General features: G+C 41.0%; 1 protein-coding gene across 4 annotated transcripts in view; it reads right to left on the reverse strand.

Annotated features, from left to right (window-relative positions):
- Positions 1-707: 707 nt before the first annotated feature.
- Positions 708-23,098, reverse strand: part of LOC120533163 (NACHT, LRR and PYD domains-containing protein 3-like) — a 31,010-nt gene continuing 8,619 nt past the window's right edge. Inside the window, exons 6-14 of one of the 4 annotated variants that reach the window (XM_039759863.1) lie at positions 21,348-23,052; positions 19,700-19,873; positions 19,452-19,625; positions 14,567-14,740; positions 7,684-7,857; positions 6,791-6,964; positions 1,918-2,094; positions 969-1,086; positions 708-800 (exon numbers count right to left, since the gene is read on the reverse strand). In XM_039759863.1, coding sequence (XP_039615797.1) covers positions 987-1,086; positions 1,918-2,094; positions 6,791-6,964; positions 7,684-7,857; positions 14,567-14,740; positions 19,452-19,625; positions 19,700-19,873; positions 21,348-23,052 — 2,852 coding nt within the window. In that variant the 3' untranslated portion in view covers positions 708-800; positions 969-986. Of the gene's footprint in view, positions 1,087-1,917; positions 2,095-6,771; positions 6,965-7,683; positions 7,858-14,566; positions 14,741-19,451; positions 19,626-19,699; positions 19,874-21,347; positions 23,053-23,098 lie in introns of those variants that run through there. The other 3 variants (XM_039759864.1, XM_039759862.1, XM_039759865.1) reach the window with 3 other exon arrangements.

Here is a 23,098-nt window from a genome sequence, read left to right on the forward strand (position 1 = left end):
AATCACAATGATCACAATGTCATCAGCAAACATCATAGTCCACGAGGATACCTTCCTATTCTCGTCTGTCAATCTGTCCATCACCATTGCAAATAAGAAAGGGCTCAGAGTCGATCCCTGATGTAAACCCACCTCCACTTTGAATGCATCCATCGCTCCTACCGCAGACCTCACCGCGGTCACACTTCCCTCGTACATATCCTGTACAGCTCTTACATAATTCTCTGCCTCTCCCGACTTCCTCATACAATACCACAGCTCCTCTCAAGGCACCCTGTCATATGCTTTCTCCAGGTCCACAAAGATGCAATGCAACTCCTTCTGGCCTTCTTTAAACTTCTTCATCAACACCCTCAGAGCAAACATCACATCTGTGGTGCTCTTTCTCAGCATGAAACCAAACTGCTGCTCACTAATCATCACCTCACTTCTTAACTTAGCTTCCACTACTCTTTCCCATAACTTCATGCTGTGGCTCATTAATTTTATTCCCCTTCCTGATTCACTATCTCCACATCATCCAACCTCTTCTCTCTCTTGTTCTCTTCATTCATCAGCCTCTCAAAGTACTCTTTCCATCTGCTCAACACACTCTCCTTGCTTGTGAGTACATTTCTATCTTTATCCTTTATTACCCTAACCTGCTGCACATCTTTCCCAGCTTGCCCACAGGTTCTTTTCTTCCTCCTTAGTGTCCAACCTCTCATACAACTCATCATACGCCTTTTCTTTAGACTTCACCACCTCTCTCTTCACCTTGCGCCTTATCTCCTTGTACTCTTTCATCAGGCTCTGAACCGCTGCAATGGAAGTACAATTAGAAAGGGCAGTGTTTAACTCTAACAATAATTTTAAGATACAATAGAAACAGTAGGGGAGAGAGTTCAAATATTAAGCTCCTTTGTGGAATTGAGCTGACTAGAGTAGCCGTCACTGAGATGCCAGTTTAATCATAAAACTTGCCTTACATTTGTAACAGCTGATTCCTATTTAATGATTTCCAACTGCCGCCCAGATGCTTTCAGCTCCTTCAATAAACACTGAAGCTTCCTCCTCATTTTAACACCAAGCCTACTCATATCCATCCTGTGGAGGAGACAGAAAAGCAAGTTACAGTCTCATCAGCCACCCTGTCACTTCCGGTTGACACACTGTCATCTTCCTCTGACATCACTTTTCCTGCATTTTTCAGATGTGACTGGGTGTCAAGACCCTAGGATCAGAGCCAAACAGGAGGCCATGCTGCCCCTTCTTTTCCCCTATGAGTGACGGGATTGAGTTTCTTTGAGATTTCTAGTTTATTTCTTGATTTGTACATTTTTTTGTAAAACCTGGGCCATAGATACGTACCCTCTTCAACTCAGTTTTAGGTTAGAAAATTGCAGCTCTGTCTATTTAAATGTAAGTCTATTAGCTCTGCTCTAATCCTTACTACCTACTACTTTTCAAACAGTACAGTGTCATATAAAACGAATTATCAGCATGTTTCATTTTTTAATATATAATTTAGTCTATATAATTAGGGTATAAATTATTTGACTACATATTTTGTGATTAAGTCAATAGGAATCTGTTTTTTTTTATTTTTTACCGGCACCAGCCCTATATCCTATTGATGAATGAAACAAACCAACTTAATTAAAAGAATTGATTCAATTAAATTATTAGTTTGAAATGATCAAATCAGTTAAATGAATTGAAAGGACCATCACTAATTGGGCAGTATTTTGAGCAGACCACTTTTCACATTGTACTTTATCACCAACGTGCCCTTGAGAAGATAACTGACTAAGAAAGTGGAAAACCACTAGAGCTCCCATGGTGTCACAGTTGCCCCTTTTCTGCACTAGACTTTGACTCCTTCCATCTTTCAAAAGCCCAAACACTCTCTCTGCCACACACACATTGTTTACTTACTTCAGTTTCTTCAGTTTGCAGTTTGGGTGTCTTAGTCCCTCACAGAGCCAATGGACCCCTGAATCTTCCAGATTGTTGCTGCTCAGCCACAGCTCTGTGAGATGATGGGAATGCTCAGTAGAAAGAGCCAAGGAGAGAGCCTCACAACATTCAGAGGTCAGACCACACGACTGCAGCCTGAAGAGATGAGGAGAAATAAAAAGAAGACCAGGTGAGTCTTTGAGGGTGAGGGAAAGTAACATTCAGGTTGTATTTGTAACAAAACTGGCAAATGAAAGTTCAAGTAAGCAAGCAAGCTTTTTGTGGGTCTTATGTAATGTCTCTGTCAGGGTCTTATGTTGATTACATGCAAGTCCTTCAATGCACTATTACAGTGCATGCTTCCAGCCTTCATGCAAAATTTTTCACATATTTTTTTAAACTAAGTATTTTTTTATTTTTTCTGTTTTGTTTGCACCATTTCATTGATGTTCTTCTGTTTCCATTAAGGACACTGTCTTCTTGTAAAGTATTAGTTTACATGCATCAATGGACAGCGCTGTGCATGAACTAGTTCAAAAGAGCACATTCATTGCACAAGCTCATTTTTATAAGAATGGTGAACTTAACGTAACGTATTTGCAAGTGAAGAACTTGAACGTGAGCTACTTTAGTTTTGGGTGATATTCTGGATCTGGTTTATGTTCAGATTTGCCTTACACTAATGTAGGGGTGGAGCCGAATCCGAATATGGTATGTGAATTTTTACAAATATTTATTTCGTACAGATTTTTTGCCATTTATTTGTATAAAAATAAAAATAACGTGAAATCAAATAGGCACTGTCTGTGTCTGCCTGCTTGTGCTTAAGCTGCACCCCCACTGACACGAGAACGCGGTGAAGCTCCGCTTTCACTTTGAGGAAACATTGGATTTTGCGAGGCCACTTTATATTTTTCCCCATTGGACATGCAATATGTCACGTGAATTTCGACTGGCAGCGTAAAAGGTTAGTTCACCTACACCATGGTGTGACGATGTGGGTTCTGGCTCCACACTCCCTTTGATGTTTGGGAACCCTTGAACCCAACACCGTCGATAATGTTACCGAGTGAGCTAGTCAGTGGAGGCAAATAAACACTTGAGCAAGGGGTGGTGCAAAAATGAGTAGTGCTTTTATTTAAAACCAACAACAACAGTGTTCAAATAAATAGTGCAGTTCTTCACAGTTCTTCATTAAATAAATAATCCATAAAAAGAACACGTGGAGGTTAAAAATCAATAAATAGAAAAGACAATCCTTTAAAACGAGAGGTTAAATCTTCTTACGGAAGCAGTCTTAAAACAACAAACAAATCCGGTGCATCGTCTATTAGCGTTTGTTAGCGTCTCACCTGCTTATCCCGTTTGGGCCAAGCAGCAGGCAAGACGCTCTCTGCAGCTGCCCTCCTACAACACACCCGAGACTGGAGACCTCCCGATCCCTGGCTTCGGTCTGGCACTCATCCCAGTCCCCGAGACTTGATTACCCCAATAGCCAGGACGCTCACATTGGGGACTCCACCACCAAGCCTCCCGACTTCCGCTGCCTTTCCACGGCCTTCTGCGGCTCGTCGCTTTCCTCTAGGCACTCCCGCTACCTGGTCACTCAGCGGGAGCAACCTCAACTCAAACGTCTAGGTGTTGGCCTAACACCCAGCTTCCATACAGCTGCTCACGAGCGCTCGATCGCGCGCTCACCAGACGCACACACCGCCTGTCCGTCTCTCTTGCACCGCATGCTTCCTCGCTCCCTGTAACCTCCGTCCTCTTTCCTCATCTCCTTTCTCCTCTCTCCATTTTTTTTACCGCGAACGTTTTTCTTCCCCCCACAACCGACTCGCGCTCCTTTTTAAAACGTGAGGGGCCATTACAGCTGTAGATTAGCCACGGAGCAATCACGAATGTGGGCAGTTCCTCACCTGTGCACACGGTGAGAAACGCCACATCGACGACTGCCCCGCTGCTACTAACAACGCCCCTCACGAAGCCGCCTCGGGTGCGGTGATTATCTATTTAAAATGAATGGCCTTTTGCTCAACGAGCTGTGGACCCATAACACCACACATGGGTGTCAGACTCCGGTCCTGCAGGGCAGGAGTGGCTGCAGGTTTTCATTCTAACCATCTTCTTCATTAGTGAAAAGTTTTTGCTGCTAATGAACTTCTTTTTCCTTCGTTTTAATTAACTTGACTCCACCTCCCTTAGTTGGCTCTTTTTCCTTAACTAGCAGGCAAACAATAATAAGGCACAAAGCGAACCACCACATGACCAGCTCACCTGTGTCCATCACATAATATCTGAAAATAAATAAAGGTGATAGTCTCGGTAAGGTTGATCTCTCAGGTCACGAAAACATTTTGACGGCGTTCTTAGAAAAAACTGAAAAATCAGCAGTTTTGGAAATGTCTGCTGTGACAAAATGAGGGCAGCAACAAGCCATAGAATTTAAGAACGGGTTTAATTAACAGCAAGAATTGGCTTCTCATTAAGGAACTGGTTGGAGTTTGAAATCCTAGTTTAGCTGGTCATCTGTTGGCTCGTTTCACGTCTCATTTCTGTTTGGTTGCCATTTAAATGAAGAAAACAAATCAATTCAGAGGACTGAATCCTTAAAACCAGGGCTATTAAACTGAAAGGAAAAGGAGTTAATTAGCAGTGAAAACTGCTCACCGATTAGGAGAAGGGTTAGAATGAAAACCTGCAGCCACTGCGGCCCACCAGGCCTGGAGTTTGACACCCCTGACCTACACAGTCACCATTTGTGTCACAGAGTTGGAAATAGAGCAGTGATTTATGTGAATACTTGCACCTATTTCATTTCTTTTATGACTGGGAGGTTATTAACATATACGGTTATATGTGTTTGTTGCCGGGTATAACTCAGTAAAGTGTATTTAAATAAAAAAGTCTTCATAATTATTGTATTTTATTCAAGAACACTGTAACAGACTAATATAAGGCATGCAAAATTGAAAAAAGTAAACTCATGGGTCATTTATTCTCACTCCTTAAAAAATACAAAATGAACTGAACATGAACTATACTCAGCAAAAAAAGAAACGTCCTCTGACTTTCAACTGTTTTTACTTTCAGTAAACGTAATGTGTAAATATTTGTATGAACACTAAAAGAGTCAACACCATAAGACATAAACTAAAAATGTTTCACAATGTGTCCCTGAATGAAGGGAGGCTCAAAATCAAAAGTACCAGTCAGTATGTGGTGTGGCCACCAGCTGCTTGAAGTACTGCAGTGCATCTCCTCCTCATGGACTGGACCAGATTTGTGAGTTACTGCTGTGAGATGTTACCCCACTCTTCCACCAAGGCACCTGCAAGTTCCTGGACATTTCTGGGGGGAATGGCCTTAGCCCTCACCCTGCGATCCAACAGGTCCCAGACGTGCTCAATGGGATTGAGATCCGGGCTCTTCCACTGCGAGGATGATCAGCTGTCCTTCCTGTCTCCCTGTAGCGCTGTCTTAGGCGTCTCACAGTGCGGACATGGCAATTTATTGCCCTAGCCACATCAGCAGTCCTCATGCCTCCCTGCAGCATGCCTAATGCACGTTCACGCAGATGAGCAGGGACCCTGGGCATCTTTCTTTGGGTGTTTTTCACAGTCGGTAGACAAGTCTCTTTAGTGTCCTGCGTTTTTAGAACTGTGACCTTAAATGCCTACTTTGTGTAAGCTGTTAAGGTCTTAACGACCATTCCACAGGTGCATGTTAATTCTTTGATTAGGGTTAATTGAACATGCATGGAAAACATTGTTTAAACCCTTTACAATGAAGATCTGTAAAATTATTTGGATTTTTAAAACATTATTGTTGAAATACACAGTCCTGAAAAAGGGACGTTTCTTTTTTTGCTGAGTATAGTTCAAAATTGAAACGGTGAATTATAAACGTGAATGTATTCATTTTAATCTGTGTGGACTGAAGTTTGAGCTATAGTTCTTGTGAGGTGTGAACTTGCACAACACTGTGAACTGATAACATATCAGGTGCATTCGTATTTAAAAATGGATGGCCGGGGATCATGCCCTAGCAGGAGGAGCAGAGAACCAGGAGAAGGGCAATTTATACCTCGGGACAGGAGAGGGCAGCACCTTTGGGTTGCATCGTTGCCACGGGCTTGGGGCTTAGAAGCTCAAACTTGTTGGGGTCTGTGGCCACCGCTGGGGGTGCCTGGACAGCTTTCGGAAACAAGATCTGCAGCACTTCCACCACACTCGGAAGTGCGGCTGGAGGCTAACTGGGAAGCACCTGGAGCATTTCTGGGTGCAGTATAGAAGGGCACCGCCTCACTCCATTCAGGGATCTGGAGTCGGGTGGAAGAGGATGGAGCTTGCGAGGAGAGGAGTAGAGGCGGCAGAAGACTTGAGGAAGAAAAGGGACTGAGCCTTGTGGTTAATTTGTGCACTGGGTGCTGTGCAGAAGGAAAAGAATTAATAAACGTGTGTGTTTGGATATTGTGTGTCCTTGGTGTCTGTCTGTAGCAGGGCTGGTCTTCTACACCCTGTCTATTTAAAATAAAGTAAATTAGAGACACACAACTTCCTAACTAAACTTTCCTGACTACGCTTTCTTGTTCGTACTTTTATGAAAGTTCACCTGATTGATCAAACCCTGCTTTTCTCAAGGCCCTATTTAGAAGATTAGCATTGTCTGATTTCTTCCATTATGCTCTGCCATTAGGTTTTTCATGGAATAACACTTTTACCACTCATACACGAATTACTTGTTAAATAAGATCTGAATAGTTTGAATTCAGAGTATTTACTAAACACTTCTGTAAAGTCGTACAAAATAAACACTCTGATTTGTACTCACATACAGAGTGTTTGCTCACCCCAGTCTCTCCAATTTACAGTTTGGATGTTTCAGTCTCTCACACAACAGGCGGACTCCTGAATCCAGCAGTTTATTCATTCCCAGTTCCAATTGAATCAGTTTGGAGTGATCAGCAGAGAGAACAGCGGAAAGAAACTTACAGCAGCCAGAAGTGAGACCACACTGTTGTAGCCTGGAGAAGGGAGAGATAATGAGAAGACTTTGTGAATGTGAGTGTGTGTGTGTGTGTGTGTGTTTGGACTAGTAACATCTCTGATATCCACGTGAGAGAAAAGAGCAAATCAAAACTTAACAATTCTAAAGTCTAGGGTGCCATCTGTCAGGATCTGCTAAGGGTTACATTTATTTTACTTGTATATTGAAGATGCATTCACATTTGTTTATTTCTATTCTTCCTTTTGTTTCTTGTAGAATTTCACCTCAAAGGATGCTTTCTTTTAGTTTTAACATACAGTATTCCTGTATGTGCATCTATTGATGACATGTCCGATTCCATCTTATTTAAAATTGAAGGATAGCTGTAAACACTGCCTGTACATTAAAGAAATGGAGAGGAAAGACAACTGACAACAGCTATTGTACCAGAGGTTTTTCTTACAGTTTCAGCTTACTGACTAAGGTCTCTTGACTATAATTTTTTTTCTGAGCCGGTTCATGAAAGTTCACTTGATTGATCGACCTCTGTTTGTTGCAAGTTTATCATTGCTGCTAAGTGAATTCTAATTTCTGCCACCCGCAAAAACAAAATGTTATCAGTGATTAGATCTTTCATAATTTAAAATGTTCTTTGTTCTGAATCTTTAACAATTATTTCCATCAGGGAGGAAGAATGAAACACTCTTACACACACACACACGCACATGTACACATATGAAGGCATAGTTTACTCACTTTAGTTTTTCTAATTTGCAGTTTTCTTCTCTAAGCCCTTCACACAATAGATGTACTCCTGAGTCCTCCAGTTTATTACCTGATAGCTCCAGCCTAGTCATTAGTGAATGTTTAACGGAGAGGGCTGAGGAGAGAGCTGCGCAACATCCGGAAGTGAGACCACAGGACAGCAGACTGTAGAAATGAGATGAAAGGAAGTGAAGATCAGTTTGTTCTAAAACTGGCTTTACAGCTTTTCATTTACACAACTGTGTTTTCTGGTTGAAGACCCCACTCACTTCACTCATTATTATTAATGAGTTACCATAGATTGGCAGAATGTATAGAAATATTCATGATTTTTTAGCATGTTAATTTACCCACTACATAGCAGCAGAATGCTGTCTCAAGCATTATTCGGGCTAAACACTGTTAATTGGATTATAACAGCTTTCTTTAAGTTACACTCAGGATTAACATTTTTTTAAACAAAATTCTGAACCCAAGACAGGCTCAGGATTAATGCCAAGGAGGTTAAAATAAAAACAAAAAAACATCTTTTCACATCCTGGCCTGTTGGGGTCTTTCTAGGTCAAAAGCTGGAAAACTAGTCCCCTCTGTCTATTACAAAGCCCTGGCTGACCCTAACCTTTTAGTGAGCAAAGTGGATTCAGAATTTTGGTAGACAGACTTTTTCATTTATAGATCTGCTTTTGCAAAACGGTTATAAAATTGATAAAGGGCACACATTTTAAAGAATTAAAGTGATCAGCTTTATGTAAACTGAATGAGCTATCTAATGCTGGAAAAGTTTTATTGTAAATAAACAGCAAAGAATTGGCAACAGGGTTTCAAGAAAGTTACTGTAAAATTAACAGCACCTGACTGCTGCTAAGATTTACGGTTTACTACCATTTTTACATATAAACAGGATAAAACTGTTTTTTTTTTTAAAATAGGTTTTTGGTAACTTGTAAAGGAAACATTTGCTGCTTAGTGGTTCTGCTTAATGCTCTTCACCAAATTGTCCTGCTTTAACATTTAAGGTTACCCAGTCAGTCAGTCATTTTGGGTCACGGGGGTCTGCTGGAGCCAATCCCAGCCAACAGTGTTAATATTACAAACGAACAATCAGACAGAAAATCAAAAATGAAGTCATGAAAACGAACATACAGTGGTGTGAAAAACTATTTGCCACCTTCCTGATTTCTTATCCTTTTGCATGTTTGTCACACAAAATGTTTCTGATCATCAAACACATTTAACCATTAGTCAAATATAACACAAGTAAACACAAAATGCAGTTTTTAAATGATGGTTTTTATTATTTAGGGAGAAAAAAAATCCAAACCTACATGGCCCTGTGTGAAAAAGTAATTGCCCCCTTGTTCAAAAATAACCTAACTGTGGTGTATCACACCTGAGTTCAATTTCCGTAGCCACCCCCAGGCCTGATTACTGCCACACCTGTTTCAATCAAGAAATCACTTAAATAGGAGCTGCCTGACACAGAGAAGTAGACCAAAAGCACCTCAAAAGCTAGACATCATGCCAAGATCCAAAGAAATTCAGGAACAAATGAGAACAGAAGTAATTGAGATCTATCAGTCTGGTAAAGGTTATAAAGCCATTTCTAAAGCTTTGGGACTCCAGCGAACCACAGTGAGAGCCATTATCCACAAATGGCAAAAACATGGAACAGTGGTGAACCTTCCCAGGAGTGGCCGGCCGACCAAAATTACCCCAAGAGCGCAGAGACGACTCATCCGAGAGGTCACAAAAGACCCCAGGACAACGTCTAAAGAACTGCAGGCCTCACTTGCCTCAATTAAGGTCAGTGTTCACGACTCCACCATAAGAAAGAGACTGGGCAAAACGGCCTGCATGGCAGATTTCAAGACGCAAACCACTGTTAAGCAAAAGAACATTAGGGCTCGTCTCAATTTTGCTAAGAAACATCTCAATGATTGCCAAGACTTTTGGGAAAATACCTTGTGGACTGATGAGACAAAAGTTGAACTTTTTGGAAGGCAAATGTCCCGTTACATCTGGCGTAAAAGGAACACAGCATTTCAGAAAAAGAACATCATACCAACAGTAAAATATGGTGGTGGTAGTGTGATGGTCTGGGGTTGTTTTGCTGCTTCAGGACCTGGAAGGCTTGCTGTGATAGATGGAACCATGAATTCTACGTCTACCAAAAATCCTGAAGGAGAATGTCCGGCCATCTGTTCGTCAACTCAAGCTGAAGCGATCTTGGGTGCTGCAACAGGACAATGACCCAAAACACACCAGCAAATCCACCTCTGAATGGCTGAAGAAAAACAAAATGAAGACTTTGGAGTGGCCTAGTCAAAGTCCTGACCTGAATCCAATTGAGATGCTATGGCATGACCTTAAAAAGGCGGTTCATGCTAGAAAACCCTCAAATAAAGCTGAATTACAACAATTCTGCAAAGATGAGTGGGCCAAAATTCCTCCAGAGCGCTGTAAAAGACTCATTGCAAGTTATCGCAAACGCTTGATTGCAGTTATTGCTGCTAAGGGTGGCCCAACCAGTTATTAGGTTCAGGGGCAATTCCTTTTTCACACAGGGCCATGTAGGTTTGGATTTTTTTTCTCCCTAAATAATAAAAACCATCATTTAAAAACTGCATTTTGTGTTTACTTGTGTTATATTTGACTAATGGTTAAATGTGTTTGATGATCAGAAACATTTTGTGTGACAAACATGCAAAAGAATAAGAAATCAGGAAGGGGGCAAATAGTTTTTCACACCACTGTACTCCTTCATGCTACAATGTTATGTTACAAGAGTGTGTCACATACATGCGAGTAGGAGGCAGCTGAAGGGCTTATTTAATCGTAACAACTTATCCGACCAGGGGGTGGAGGGGTGCACAGACTCTCTTTCTCTGTTCCCTGCAGACCGTTCCTGGGAAATCCCACCAGGTGCTGAAGCCCAGAAGAAGACACTTCTGGTCCCGGGCCCGAGGGCGACATCACTTCCAGTCAACTCTCCATTAAAGCCGCTCCCCTTCCTCTGGTGATCAGTTCTGTCTTGGACTCAGTAGTGTAAACAACCCAGTGCTGATTTTGACACAACTACCTTTTGCAGCCTGGATTATAATATACGGGTGGCTGCCCCAAACCTTCTTGCGATGACTGAAGTCTCTTATTGTGACAAGTGCCATATCAGTATGTTAATACAAGAAAAGCAACATTGCCTGCATTTATCTAACATAGCATTTGCTTACCCGTTAGCTAGCAAATTGTTAAATTATACATTCACAAATACTAACTTGATGTAGTAATTTAATTGAAGGCTGGAAATCTTACGGGGCGGACTGGTGGTTCTGAGGCAAGGAGTCTGCACTGGTAATTGGAAAGCTGTCAGTTCAAATGTTGTAAATGCCAGAAGTGATTCCACTCCATTGGGCCCTTGAGCAAGGCCCTTAACCTGCAAATGCTCCATTCTGGGTATGATGTTAATCTGCATCCAGCCCTGCAAGCAGGTCCTCCAACTTACAAGGAAAACTTGGGGGTTGGTGGCAGGACCACTCAAACTAGTGTGGTGCTGAGGTGTCACTCATTGCATGGCTGATTTGGGATCCTGAGGTGGTTCGTCATGTGGTGGGTGCAGCAACACACTGTATCAATGCAAGCTCCCAGCACAACTCGAAATCTTAACTAGGCTAAAGTAAAGCTAAATAGGATCATCCATAGTGATTCTGCATAACTTTACAACAAATAAAGTTGCAACTACCAACTCACTTGCAGGACAAGAACAAATGAAAAAATGCTTTACATCACATCACAGGTGCCCTCCACTGCTGCTTGTTCATGAAATTCAAAAAAATATTGCAGGATACTGTTATAAAATTACCCCTGTATAAGTCATATGGCACCTGTATCGATTTTTAATAACGATAGTATTTGATATTTAAAGATAACCAGTTAACATTTTTGAAACTTAGCTTTAAATTAACAGCAATTTGTAACAGTTTACAAGTCTAAATTTGATTGCAATTAATTATATTTTTGAAAAGATACTGGTATCTCATCCACAGAAGTACAGCGCATCCGGAAAGTATTCACAGCGCATCACTTTTTCCACACTTTGTTATGTTACAGCCTTATTCCAAAATGGATTCAATTAATTTTTTTCTCAGAATTCTACACATAACACCCCATAATGACAATGTGAAAAAAGTTTACTTGAGGTTTTTGCAAATTTATTAAAAATAAAAAACTAAGAAATCCCATGTACATAAGTATTCACAGCCTTTGCTCAATACTTTGTCGATGCACCTTTGGCAGCCATTACAGCCTCAAGTCTTTTTGAATGTGATGCCACAAGCTTGGCACACCTATCCTTGGCCAGTTTCACCCATTCCTCTTTGCAGCACCTCTCAAGCTCCATCAGGTTGGATGGGAAGCGTCAGTGCACAGCCATTTTAAGATCTCTCCAGAGATGTTCAATTAGATTCAAGTCTGGGCTCTGGCCGGGCCACTCAAGGACATTCACAGAGTTGTCCTGAAGCCACTCCTTTGATATCTTGGCTGTGTGCTTAGGGTCGTTGTCCTGCTGAAAGATGAACCATTGCCCCAGTCTGAGGTCAAGAGCGCTCTGGAGCAGGTTTTCATCCAGGATGTCTCTGTACATTGCTGCAGTCATCTTTCCCTTTATCCTGACTAGTCTCCCAGTTCCTGCCGCTGAAAAACATCCCCACAGCATGATGCTGCCACCACCATGCTTCACTGTAGGGATGGTATTGGCCTGGTGATGAGCGGTGCCTGGTTCCTCCAAACGTGATGCCTGGCATTCACACCAAAGAGTTCAATCTTTGCCTCATCAGACCAGAGAATTTTGTTTCTCATGGTCTGAGAGTCCTTCAGGTGCCTTTTGGCAAACTCCAGGCGGCTGCCATGTGCCTTTTACTAAGGAGTGGCTTCCGTCTTGCCACTCTACCATACAGGCCTGATTGGTGGATTGCTGCAGAGATGGTTGTCCTTCTGGAAGGTTCTCCTCCTCTCCACAGAGGACCTCTGGAGCTCTGACAGAGTGACCATCGGTTCTTGGTCACCTCCCTGACTAAGGCCCTTCTCCCCCGATCGCTCAGTTTAGATGGCCGGCCAGCTCTAGGAAGAGTCCTGGTGGTTTTGAACTTCTTCCACTTACGGATGATGGAGGCCACTGTGCTCATTGGGACCTTCAAAGCAGCAGAAATTTTCTGTAACCTTCCCCAGATTTGTGCCTCGAGACAATCCTGTCTCGGAGGTCTACAGACAATTCCTTTGACTTCATGCTTGGTTTGTGCTCTGACATGAACTGTCAACTGTGGGACCTTATATAGACAGGTGTGTGCCTTTCCAAATCATGTCCAATCAACTGAATTTACCACAGGTGGACTCCAATTAAGCTGCAGAAACATCTCAAGGATGATCAGGGGAAACAGGATGCACCTGAGCTCAATTTTGAGCTTCATGGCAAAGGCTGTGAATACTTATGTACATGTGCTTTCTCAGTTTTTTTATTTTTAATAAATTTGCAAAAACCTCAAGTAAACTTTTTTCATGTTGTCATTATGGGGTGTTGTGTGTAGAATTCTGAGGAAAAAAATGAATTTAATCCATTTTGGAATAAGGCTGTAACATAACAAAATGTGGAACAAGTGATGCGCTGTGAATACTTTCCAGATGCACTGTACATACACATACACACACTCAGTGTTGACTCACCTCAGTTTCTGTAATTTACAATTTGAGCACCTCAGCCCCTCACACAGAAGACACACTCCTAAGATCCCCCCCCAATCCCCCCCCAGGTTATTGGCTGACAGCTCCAGTTGAGTCACTTGTGAATGCTCAACAGAAAGTGCAGAAAGGTGAGCCTCACAACATCCAGAGGTGAGATTCCGTGACTGCAGACTGTCATGATGAGTGCGGTCAGAGAGGTTCGTAGCATTGTGCATTTTAATCAAATAAATGGAAGTCACAAACTGGAAAGTTCCAAGCAGGTGCAGATGCACATGGGAACACACGCAGACTGCTCCAAGGTTGATTGGGGTGCTTGGCTGATTACGCATTCAAGTGCAAACGCAAGCGGATTGGTCAGGTGCTTCAGGTAATTGTAGCACCTGACCCCAATCAGTGCATTAAAGTGGGCCTGGGCAGGAAATGAGGAGGAGAGGAGAGAGAGACAAAAAGAAGAGAAAAAAAAGAATGAAGGCTAAAGCAAAGAGAGAGTGAGGAGCAGCATCAGGAGAACCTGTGGTCTGGTGTGAGTCCCAGGGAGAGGAGTGTGTGGCCAGCGCTCAGTGGGACTTAAAAAGATTACTCCTGCTGAGCACCTTATACAGGAGGCGCGATCCATGCACTCGGAGTAGGGGCAGGGCTTGTGGGGTCCTCCGTTTAAGGCAGAGGGACACAAGTCAGGATTTTGATGTTTGACTGCACCTTTCGACAAGTGTCTCCTTGTGCTGAAAGGCCCTTACTGGATAAGTAGAAGAGATGCTGGATTTAGAGAGTTGCATTGAGGTTCATGGCTATTTTAAAAGGAGACCTGCCTGGAGTTTAAACCTTGTTTTAATGGATTTATTTATTGTCATTTATTTGGACTTTTAACCTCCACTGTTCACTTTGATTTTATGGATTATTTACAGCATGTATTGAATGCACACTGCATAATTTAGCACTTTATATTGTAAAAACGCACTTAACTACTTTGCATTCCTTCTTGCTGCCTGTGCATGTCCTCATTTACCCTCCTCATCCTGGGTTTTGTTATTGATGGATCCGGGTTCAAGCTGCCAAGGACTGTGGAGCCAACGCTGACTGTCACATACTGGTATCTCATCCACACAAGCACAAGCACTTACACGCACACTCAGTGTTGACTCACCTCAGTTTCTGTAATTTACAATTTGGGCTCCTCAGCCCCTCACACAGAAGACGCACTCCTGAATCCTCCAGGTTATTGTCTGAGAGCTCCAGCTGAATCACACGTGAATGATCAACAGAGAGTGCAGAAGAGAGGGACTCACAACATCCAGAGGTGAGATAACATGACCGCAGGCTGTCATGACAAGAAAAGAGGAAAAAAAGACATAGAAAGTGACTAAGGCATCCAACAATAACAACAACTGGGTGGTCTCTTGGTCTGGAACCCCTACAGATTTTATTTTTTTCTCCAGCCTTTGGAGTTTTTTTTTGTTTCTGTCCACCCTGGCCATCGGACCTTACTCTTATTCTATGTTAATTAATGTTGACTTATGTTTATTTTTTATTGTGTCTTCTATTTTTCTATTCATTTTGTAAAGCACTTTGAGCTACATTTTTTTGTATGAACATGTGCTATATAAATAAATGTTGATTGATTGATTGATTGATTGACAACAACAACATTTTTATTTCTATAGGACATTTTCTGGACGGCACGGTGGCGCAGTGGTAGCGCTGCTGCTTCACAGTTAGGAGACCCGGGTTCGCTTCCCGGGTCCTCCCTGCATGGAGTTTGCATGTTCTCCCCGTGTCTGTGTGGATTTCCTCCCACAATCCAAAGACATGCAGGTTGGGTGGATTGGCGATTCTAAATTGGCCCTAGTGTGTGTCCTGCAGTGGGTTGGCACCCTGCCCAGGATTGGTTCCTGCCTTGTGCCCTGTCTTGGCTGGGATTGGCTCCAGCAGACCCCCGTGACCTTGTATTCAGATTCAGCGGGTTAGAAAATGGATGGATGGACATTTTCATACAGGGAATGTAGCTGAAATTGCTTTAAACAATATAAAGGAAGAGTTACAAGAGAAAAACAGCAAATTAGAAATAGTTATATATAACTAAATGAATAATATATACACTGAAAAGAAGGGAAATGACAGGTTGTTACATTTACAAAAATGTATTTACTTTATATTACATGTATTGTTTATGTTCCACTTTTGAACATAACTCGATCGAGTTTCATTTGTTGAATCTTGTGGCATGTACAATGTACTAATTTCAGTCATTTAGGTTTAAGTCAAAATAGTTCTATTTAGTCCTCACCAAAAATTAATAAGCACCAAGCGGATTTATCGTCAGTGGAGGATGGATAACTTGGTGGTAAAGTCATGTGACTTTCAAAGAAGCAACGGGTTGTGGATTTGAGTTATTGTCGCCGGTTAAGAGCAAAAGGTTAATGAAATAAAAGTTAAAACACACACACACACACTTGAGAAATATTCAGATTTTCATTTAAAACACTTCATCAAACAGACAAACTTTACTCTGTTTTGCATTTTTCCTTGTATTCTCTTTTACTGTTTAATCAAACTACTCTCACTAACTATCATCACAAGTCATTAAATGTACTGTTAAGTTGTCTCGATTTATTTGCTTAGTTTGGGTCAACTACTTTCAGCATTGCTGTTCATTAGTATAATCATAACATTGCTCAACCAGATAAATCCTATTAATATTGACAAATAAATAATTCACTCGACTACAATACAATGCAATTGCCGAATCAGATCAGCAGCAATTTTTGCACTTTATATTTTACTAATGTTTAACATTTATTCTATAATATATACAGCTACACAAATATAAATAAATGTACTATATGTTATAATATAACACTCTATCCACGGTGCATTTTGTGTTCATATTTAGTTCTACATTGGTCATGGGATTCTGACACAGCCAAAGAGGAAGAACAGCTGTTGTACATTTCAGCTTTTGAATAATAATCTTTTGTATTTTTGTTGGTTTGTATTGTTTTTACCAAATAAAACTAGTTTTGGTATAAGAAAACCTGTTTATGTGTTATTAATAACTTTGAACATGAGCTATAAAATGATATTGGAATAAGTATAATTGACAATGTAAAAAGGTTATAACTTGGTGAGGTGCATTTTTTTAAAAAAAGTTTATAAAATAATTGTTAAAATATTATGCTTTATTGACATGTTCATTTAAAATAATATAATTCATTTAACAGAGAATGAAAACGTTTCATTCATTTCATAAAAAAAATATCATGTTGGTTCAGGATTTATTAATTTAGTGCATTAAACATAATTACATTATTTTTGATGAAAACAATTTTATTATGTGCAACCAATATACATATTTTTTTTATTTTAATCTGACATTCCATTTTTTTCAGTGTACGACATAACATAAAAATAATCAGTTATACAAGCAGTGGTATCCTAAAAATAATCTGTGTATAGTCCTAAATATAATGCAGGGGTGTCGAACTCCAGGCCTGGAGGACCGCAGCGGCTGCAGCTTTTCATTCTAACCCTTTTCCTAATCACTGACCAGTTTTCACTGCTAATTAACTCCTTTCCCCTTCATTTTAATAGCCCTGTGTTTAAGGATGCAGTCCTCCGAATTGATTCCTTTCTTCATTAAATGGCAGCCAAACAGAAATGAGATGTGAAACAAACCAACACATGTGCTTTGAGCGACTGGTACTGGCACACCTCAAGACATGCCTGCCCCCCACACTGGATCCTCACCAATTTGCCTACCGTAACAATAGGAGTACAGAGGATGCTGTATCCACAGCGCTTCATGGTGTACTCTCACACCTGGACAATAAGAACACCTATGCAAGATTGCTGTTTGTTGACTTCAGCTCAGCATTTAATACAGTCATCACTTCCAAGTTGATCACTAAACTTGTGGATCTTGGTATCAATAATTCTATTTGTAATTGGATCATGGACCTCCTGACCAACAGACCCCAGCATGTCAGGTCTGGCCATAACTGCTCTACCACCATTACACTCAACACTGGCGTTCCATAGGGCTGCGTGTTGAGCCCGTTCCTCTACTCCCTTTTCACTCATGACTGCAGGCCCATGTATGGATCCAATTCCATCATCAAGTTTGCAGACGATACCACGGTGATCGGTCTCATCAGTGATAACGATGAGTCTAATTACAGGGAGGAGGTAAAACACTTAGCTGCGTGGTGCGCTGAAAATAACCTGCTCCTGAATACCACCAAAACCAAGGAGCTCATTGTGGACTTCAGGAAGAAGAAGGGAGACACGGGTTTAGAGCTTTAAATTCCTGGGGATACATATCTCGGAGAACCTGTCATGGACAAACAACACCTCCAGCCTGGTCAAGAAGGCCCATCAGCACATCTTCTTCTTGAGGATACTGAAGAAGAGCCAACTATCTGCTGTCATATTGGGCAACTTCTACCACTGTGCGATAGAGAGCATCCTGACTAACTGTATTACAGCCTGGTATGGGAATTGCTCTGTTGCTGACCGCAAGGCACTGCAGCGGGTGGTGAAAACCGCACAACGCATCATAGGGACTCCACTTCCGGTCATTGAGGACGTTCACAAGAAGAGATGTTTACGCCGAGCTCGTTGCATTCTTAAGGACTCCTCTCATCCAGCCAACAAACTCTTCCAGCTCCTCCCCTCCAGAAGGCGCTACAGGAGCCTTCCAACTAAAACCAGCAGGTTTAGGAACAGCTTCTTCCCCACAGCGGTCACACTTCTAAACTCAGTCCCCCATTGAACCTTCACATCCACACACTTAATCCTCTACACTACTCCTCCTCCTCCCTTCCTTGTACATATCTGTACATACCTGTGCACACACAGCACACCTGTACATTGTACCTCATATATCATATATTGTACATCTGTATATATTACAATACTCATAGTATTACAGCACATACATATCACATCTGTATATTGTACATCTATGTGTATATATATATATATATATATATATATATATATATATATATATATATATAGTACTTATAGTATTATAGTACATACAAATACATGTATAGGTACATAAATGTATATTGTAAAATATGTATATTTGCCATCTGCATTTAGAACATTTGTATATCTAGTTATATATATCTATATATCTATTCCCATCTTTACTGTGCTCTTAACTGTACATATCGTATTTAACTGTATATATCGCATTTAACTGTAACTATCGTATTTAACTGTACATAATATGCACATATTATATTTATTGTACTTCTGCTCTTTGCACTTCTGATTAGATTCTAAACTGAATCTCGTTGCCCTGTATTTATACATGTGTAATGACAATAAAGTGAATCTAATCTAATCTAATCTAAACTGGGATTTCAAACTCCAACTAATTTCACTCCAACCAGTTTCTTAATGAGCGGCCGATTCTTGCTGTTAATTGAACTTATTATTTAATTCCATGGCTTATTGCTGCTCTCATTCTGCCACACCAAACATTTCCAAAACTGTTGATTTTTCTGTTTTTTCTAAGAACACTGTCAAGATGTTTTAGTGACCTGAGAGATCAACCTTACCGAGACCTTCACCTTTCTTTATTTTCAGATATTGTGTAAAGGGCACAGGTGAGCTGGTCGTGTGGCGGCTCGTTTTGTGTCTCGTTATTGTTTGGCTGCTAATTAAGGAAAAAGAGACAACTAAGGGGTCGGTGTCAAGTTAATTATAATTAAGGCAAAAGAAGTTAATTAGCAGCAAAAACAGGTCACTAATGAAGAAGATGGTTAGAAAGAAAACCTGCAGCCACTGCGGCCCTCCAGGACCGGAGTTCGACACCCCTGATCTAAGGACTAAGGAATCCAACATAAGCTGTGCAATCTCCATGTGACATACAGTACAAAAAAACAAACAGCTCTACAAATATGACCTTTTGTGAGGTGCTGCTGTCGATTTTGAACTCGTCCAGTGCAATTTAATTGCAACATTTATTCTGCGTGTCTGTATATAATCCACAGACAGGCACTCGCACAGGATTTACTCACCCCAGTTTCTCTAATTTGCAGTTTGGGCTCCTCAGACTCTCGCACAGCATTTGCACTCCTGAATCCCCCACATTATTGGTGTTCAGCCACACCTCAGTAAGGTGTGAGTATTTACAAGAGAGGACTGAGGAGAGAGCTTTACAACATCCTGAGGTGAGTCCACATGAGCTCAGTCTGTAAAGATGAACAGAGAGAAAGTGAAGACATCGAGAATTACCGACACACTGACAGACAGAGTGTGTACTCACCCCAATTTCTCCAGTTTACAGTTTGTGTCCATAAGCCCCTTGCACAATCGACGAACTCCTGAATCATCCAGGTAATTTCCTGTCAGCCACAAATACATCAGACATGAATGTTCGGCAGCGAGAGCCAATGAGAGGTAATCACAGCATTCGGAAGTGAAATGACAATCGGAGAGACTGCAGAGATGAGGAGAGAAGACAACAACACACAGAAAGTTCAAGAAAAACAGGCAGACTGAGGGCATCGGTCACATAAGGTCGAGTCCTGTGAATAAACTCTTGCTTCACGCTGAAAAGAATGTCTTCTATAAGTGCTTTTGTCTGTCTCTCCCTTATATATTAAATTGACAGTAAATGAAGCGGTTGTCAAAATAAAAAAAATACATTTCATTTTATTTCAGTTTTGATGTTTTACTTCTTTTTAACTTTTCTGTCATTTACTTTGTCCCCATGTCCTGCCATCATAATGGTTGAAACCTTTCTTGATTTGTGTCTTAAAAGAATACTCTACCAAAAAATGTTTCTTTTTTTTTTTTATCTTTTACATACTTCCTGTTGTTTCTAGTGAAGTGAAGACCCGCCTATATCCCTCATTCATTGGTCAATAGCCCTGCCTACAAAAATTCAAAAGCTCGATCCCATTTCAACACACATCCTGTTTGTGCACTACTCTGGTTTTTTAGAAATATTTATTTAATAGTATTTTAGCAAAAAATGGAGGCAAACACAAAACTTGACTAAGGGACATTTGGATGAGTAAGTATGCAAAACTTTTGATTTTTTCATGGATGTTTTAATATTGTTTGCTACTGTTCGGTATTATCAGTCTCTTCACCCACCTACCCTCAAAGCACTGGACCCCATTAAAAGCCATTATTTCATCCACTTTCCAGTCTCCATTTGCCATGAAAACATTTTCTGTGGACTTCACTAAAAACAACACAAGATAAGTAACAGATAATAGTCTTTTTTTTGGGTGGATTATTTAAGCAAATTTTGAAGCTGCCTTTCAGAGTTTTCCTCCAGATGTCCCTCTAAGGAATCACATATAGGTTTGTCTTGTCTACAAACACATGGGATACACAAATCAGAAAGACACAGGGAGAAGCAAAATTCCAAAGAGAGCAACTGAATTGGGAACTGAACCTAAATACCTGCAGCTTTGACTCAGCAATAGCCAATTTGCTAAAGTTTAGAAAATCAATATTTTGCTTGCATTTCCAACTCCCTCCTTACATTGAACTGTGAGGACAGTCATTGTGGATGGAGTCACTTTCTATGTATCTTCCAAGAGACATGTCCCAAAGTTTTTGTAAGATCTGCCGTAATAAGTTATTGTCTGCTCTTCTTCACCACTGTGTAAGCTGGCTCAGATGAAAGAATGTATAGCTCAACACACTGGGCCTCTTAAATACCATTACTGATACAAATGAAGTATGAGTTGAGCTTTAGTCTCTGTGTGGTGTAGAGCAGCTGCCAGTAGTAAAAGGAGAGATGTCAAAGTATCTCCCTCAGGTAAATACATCACAGTAATGACATAATTTCCCCAAGTGCTGGTATGGGGCTTACTAAAAGACTTCATGAGTACCGAACACAGCAGATTTAATAAACTTAATAAAAACTCTTTTGTGTTTACAGTTGTATTACTCACATGACATTTCTGCAGGAGCTAAGACCTGGCGACAGTCTCTTGATACATTCTGGCTTGCGATTTATGTCCGACAACTTCAATTCCTCAAGTCCCTCACAGAAGCTGATAACAGAACCCAGAACAGAGCAGTCCAGAGGAGATAAACTAATCTTACTAAAGTCCATCTTTAAATTCTTTCCAATGGCATCTCTGATTAATTTTCGATTCTGACTTTCATAGAGCCACTGACACACTCGCAGAAATTCCCTTTTACTTTTTCTCCATAGGGCCTGTTCAGTTTTCTGCTTAACCCACTCCAGCATCTGCTTTGCTGTCTTCCTTTCAAATTCTCCCAGGATGCCACCTAGTATTTTAAACACAGAGGGTCTGGCTAGTCCTGTCATGAACTGAGTGAAAATCTCAAACCTTCCATCTTTACAAGAGTTCAGCTTCACAAGCAGATCATTAATATCCACTGATGGATCGAGGTAGAAGTAACAGGCGGCCATGAACTCCTGCAGGGTGAGGTGGAAGAATGTGTATGTTGTATGCTCTAAAGTGCTTTCTCTCTGCAAAATTTCTTTGAGAAACCCAGAGAGAAACGGTGAGGGCAGGTGTGGCTGGAGACCAAAGGTAGACATCTCAAAGTTGTCATAAAAAACAAGACAATTGTTGACTATCCCATAATAGGCCATCTTTCCCAGTTTTAGCAAAATTCCTTGCTGGTCCTCAGCGTCTCGCTTGTGATTGGTGAGAATGTTCTGAAGAAACATCACAAAGAGCTCAGTTACAGTACTGGGGGCTGCTCCTCGCTCTTCTTCAGGTTTGTTGAAGTGGCTCTTCAGCACAGAGCAGATAATCCGGCAGTAGGAAGGATTGAAGCACATGGTGTAGAGGATGGCATTCTCCTCGATGTACTCAAAAACCTCAGAGCCACATTCACTGTCACCAAAGAACTTCTTAACATACATCAGCCTTTGTTCATGGAAGAAGCCCAGGATCTCTGCAAATCGATCAACTCTTTCCATGTTCAGAGCCTCCAGGGCTGTTGGTCTACTTGTTATAAGGACCGAGCAACCCTTCAGTAATGTCTGGCTGACCAAACTGGTGATCAGAATATGGACAGGAAAGTAGTCATCAAGGCCCGAGCAAAGCTGCTTTTGTGTGAAATCCAATTTGTGTTTGTATTCATCTAGCCCATCAAAAATAAACAGGAGTGATTCTGGGCTCTTTAGGATTTCTTTTAGTTTTTGATTATTCAGATATTTATAGTACCTCACAATCAGCCTGGTCAGAGGCATCTGTGGTTCCTGTTCATTGTCAAGGAGGTTGAGCTCCCTGAATTTAAACAGGAACACAAAAGAAAACATCTGGTATTGTGTGCCTCTGGCCCAATCATACATAATTTTCTGGACCATGGTGGTCTTTCCAATTCCAGCCACTCCACTAACTACTACAATACTGGAAAGACTTTTGCTTTGAGGACTTCTTCTAAAAAGATGCTCAGTCCAGATTCGCTCACATTTCTCCTTTGTCCTTTGCTCCATCAGTTCTACATGAGTCTTCCCAGTTTCCAGAATTTCATGGCCAGTTTCACTATAGGTTCTTCTGTACTGATTAATGACCATCAGCTCTGTGTATCGACTTTCAAAGCCCACATCTCTGGTCTGTTCTTCTAGGTTTCTTGTAGATTCAGACACAGACATTCTGTGTTGCTCTTGGAGCTCTATAAATAACAGTTATAACAACAGAGAAAATTTAAGGGGTAACTA

This window comes from Polypterus senegalus, chromosome 8 (assembly GCF_016835505.1).
Source record: "Polypterus senegalus isolate Bchr_013 chromosome 8, ASM1683550v1, whole genome shotgun sequence".
NCBI lineage: Eukaryota > Metazoa > Chordata > Cladistia > Polypteriformes > Polypteridae > Polypterus > Polypterus senegalus.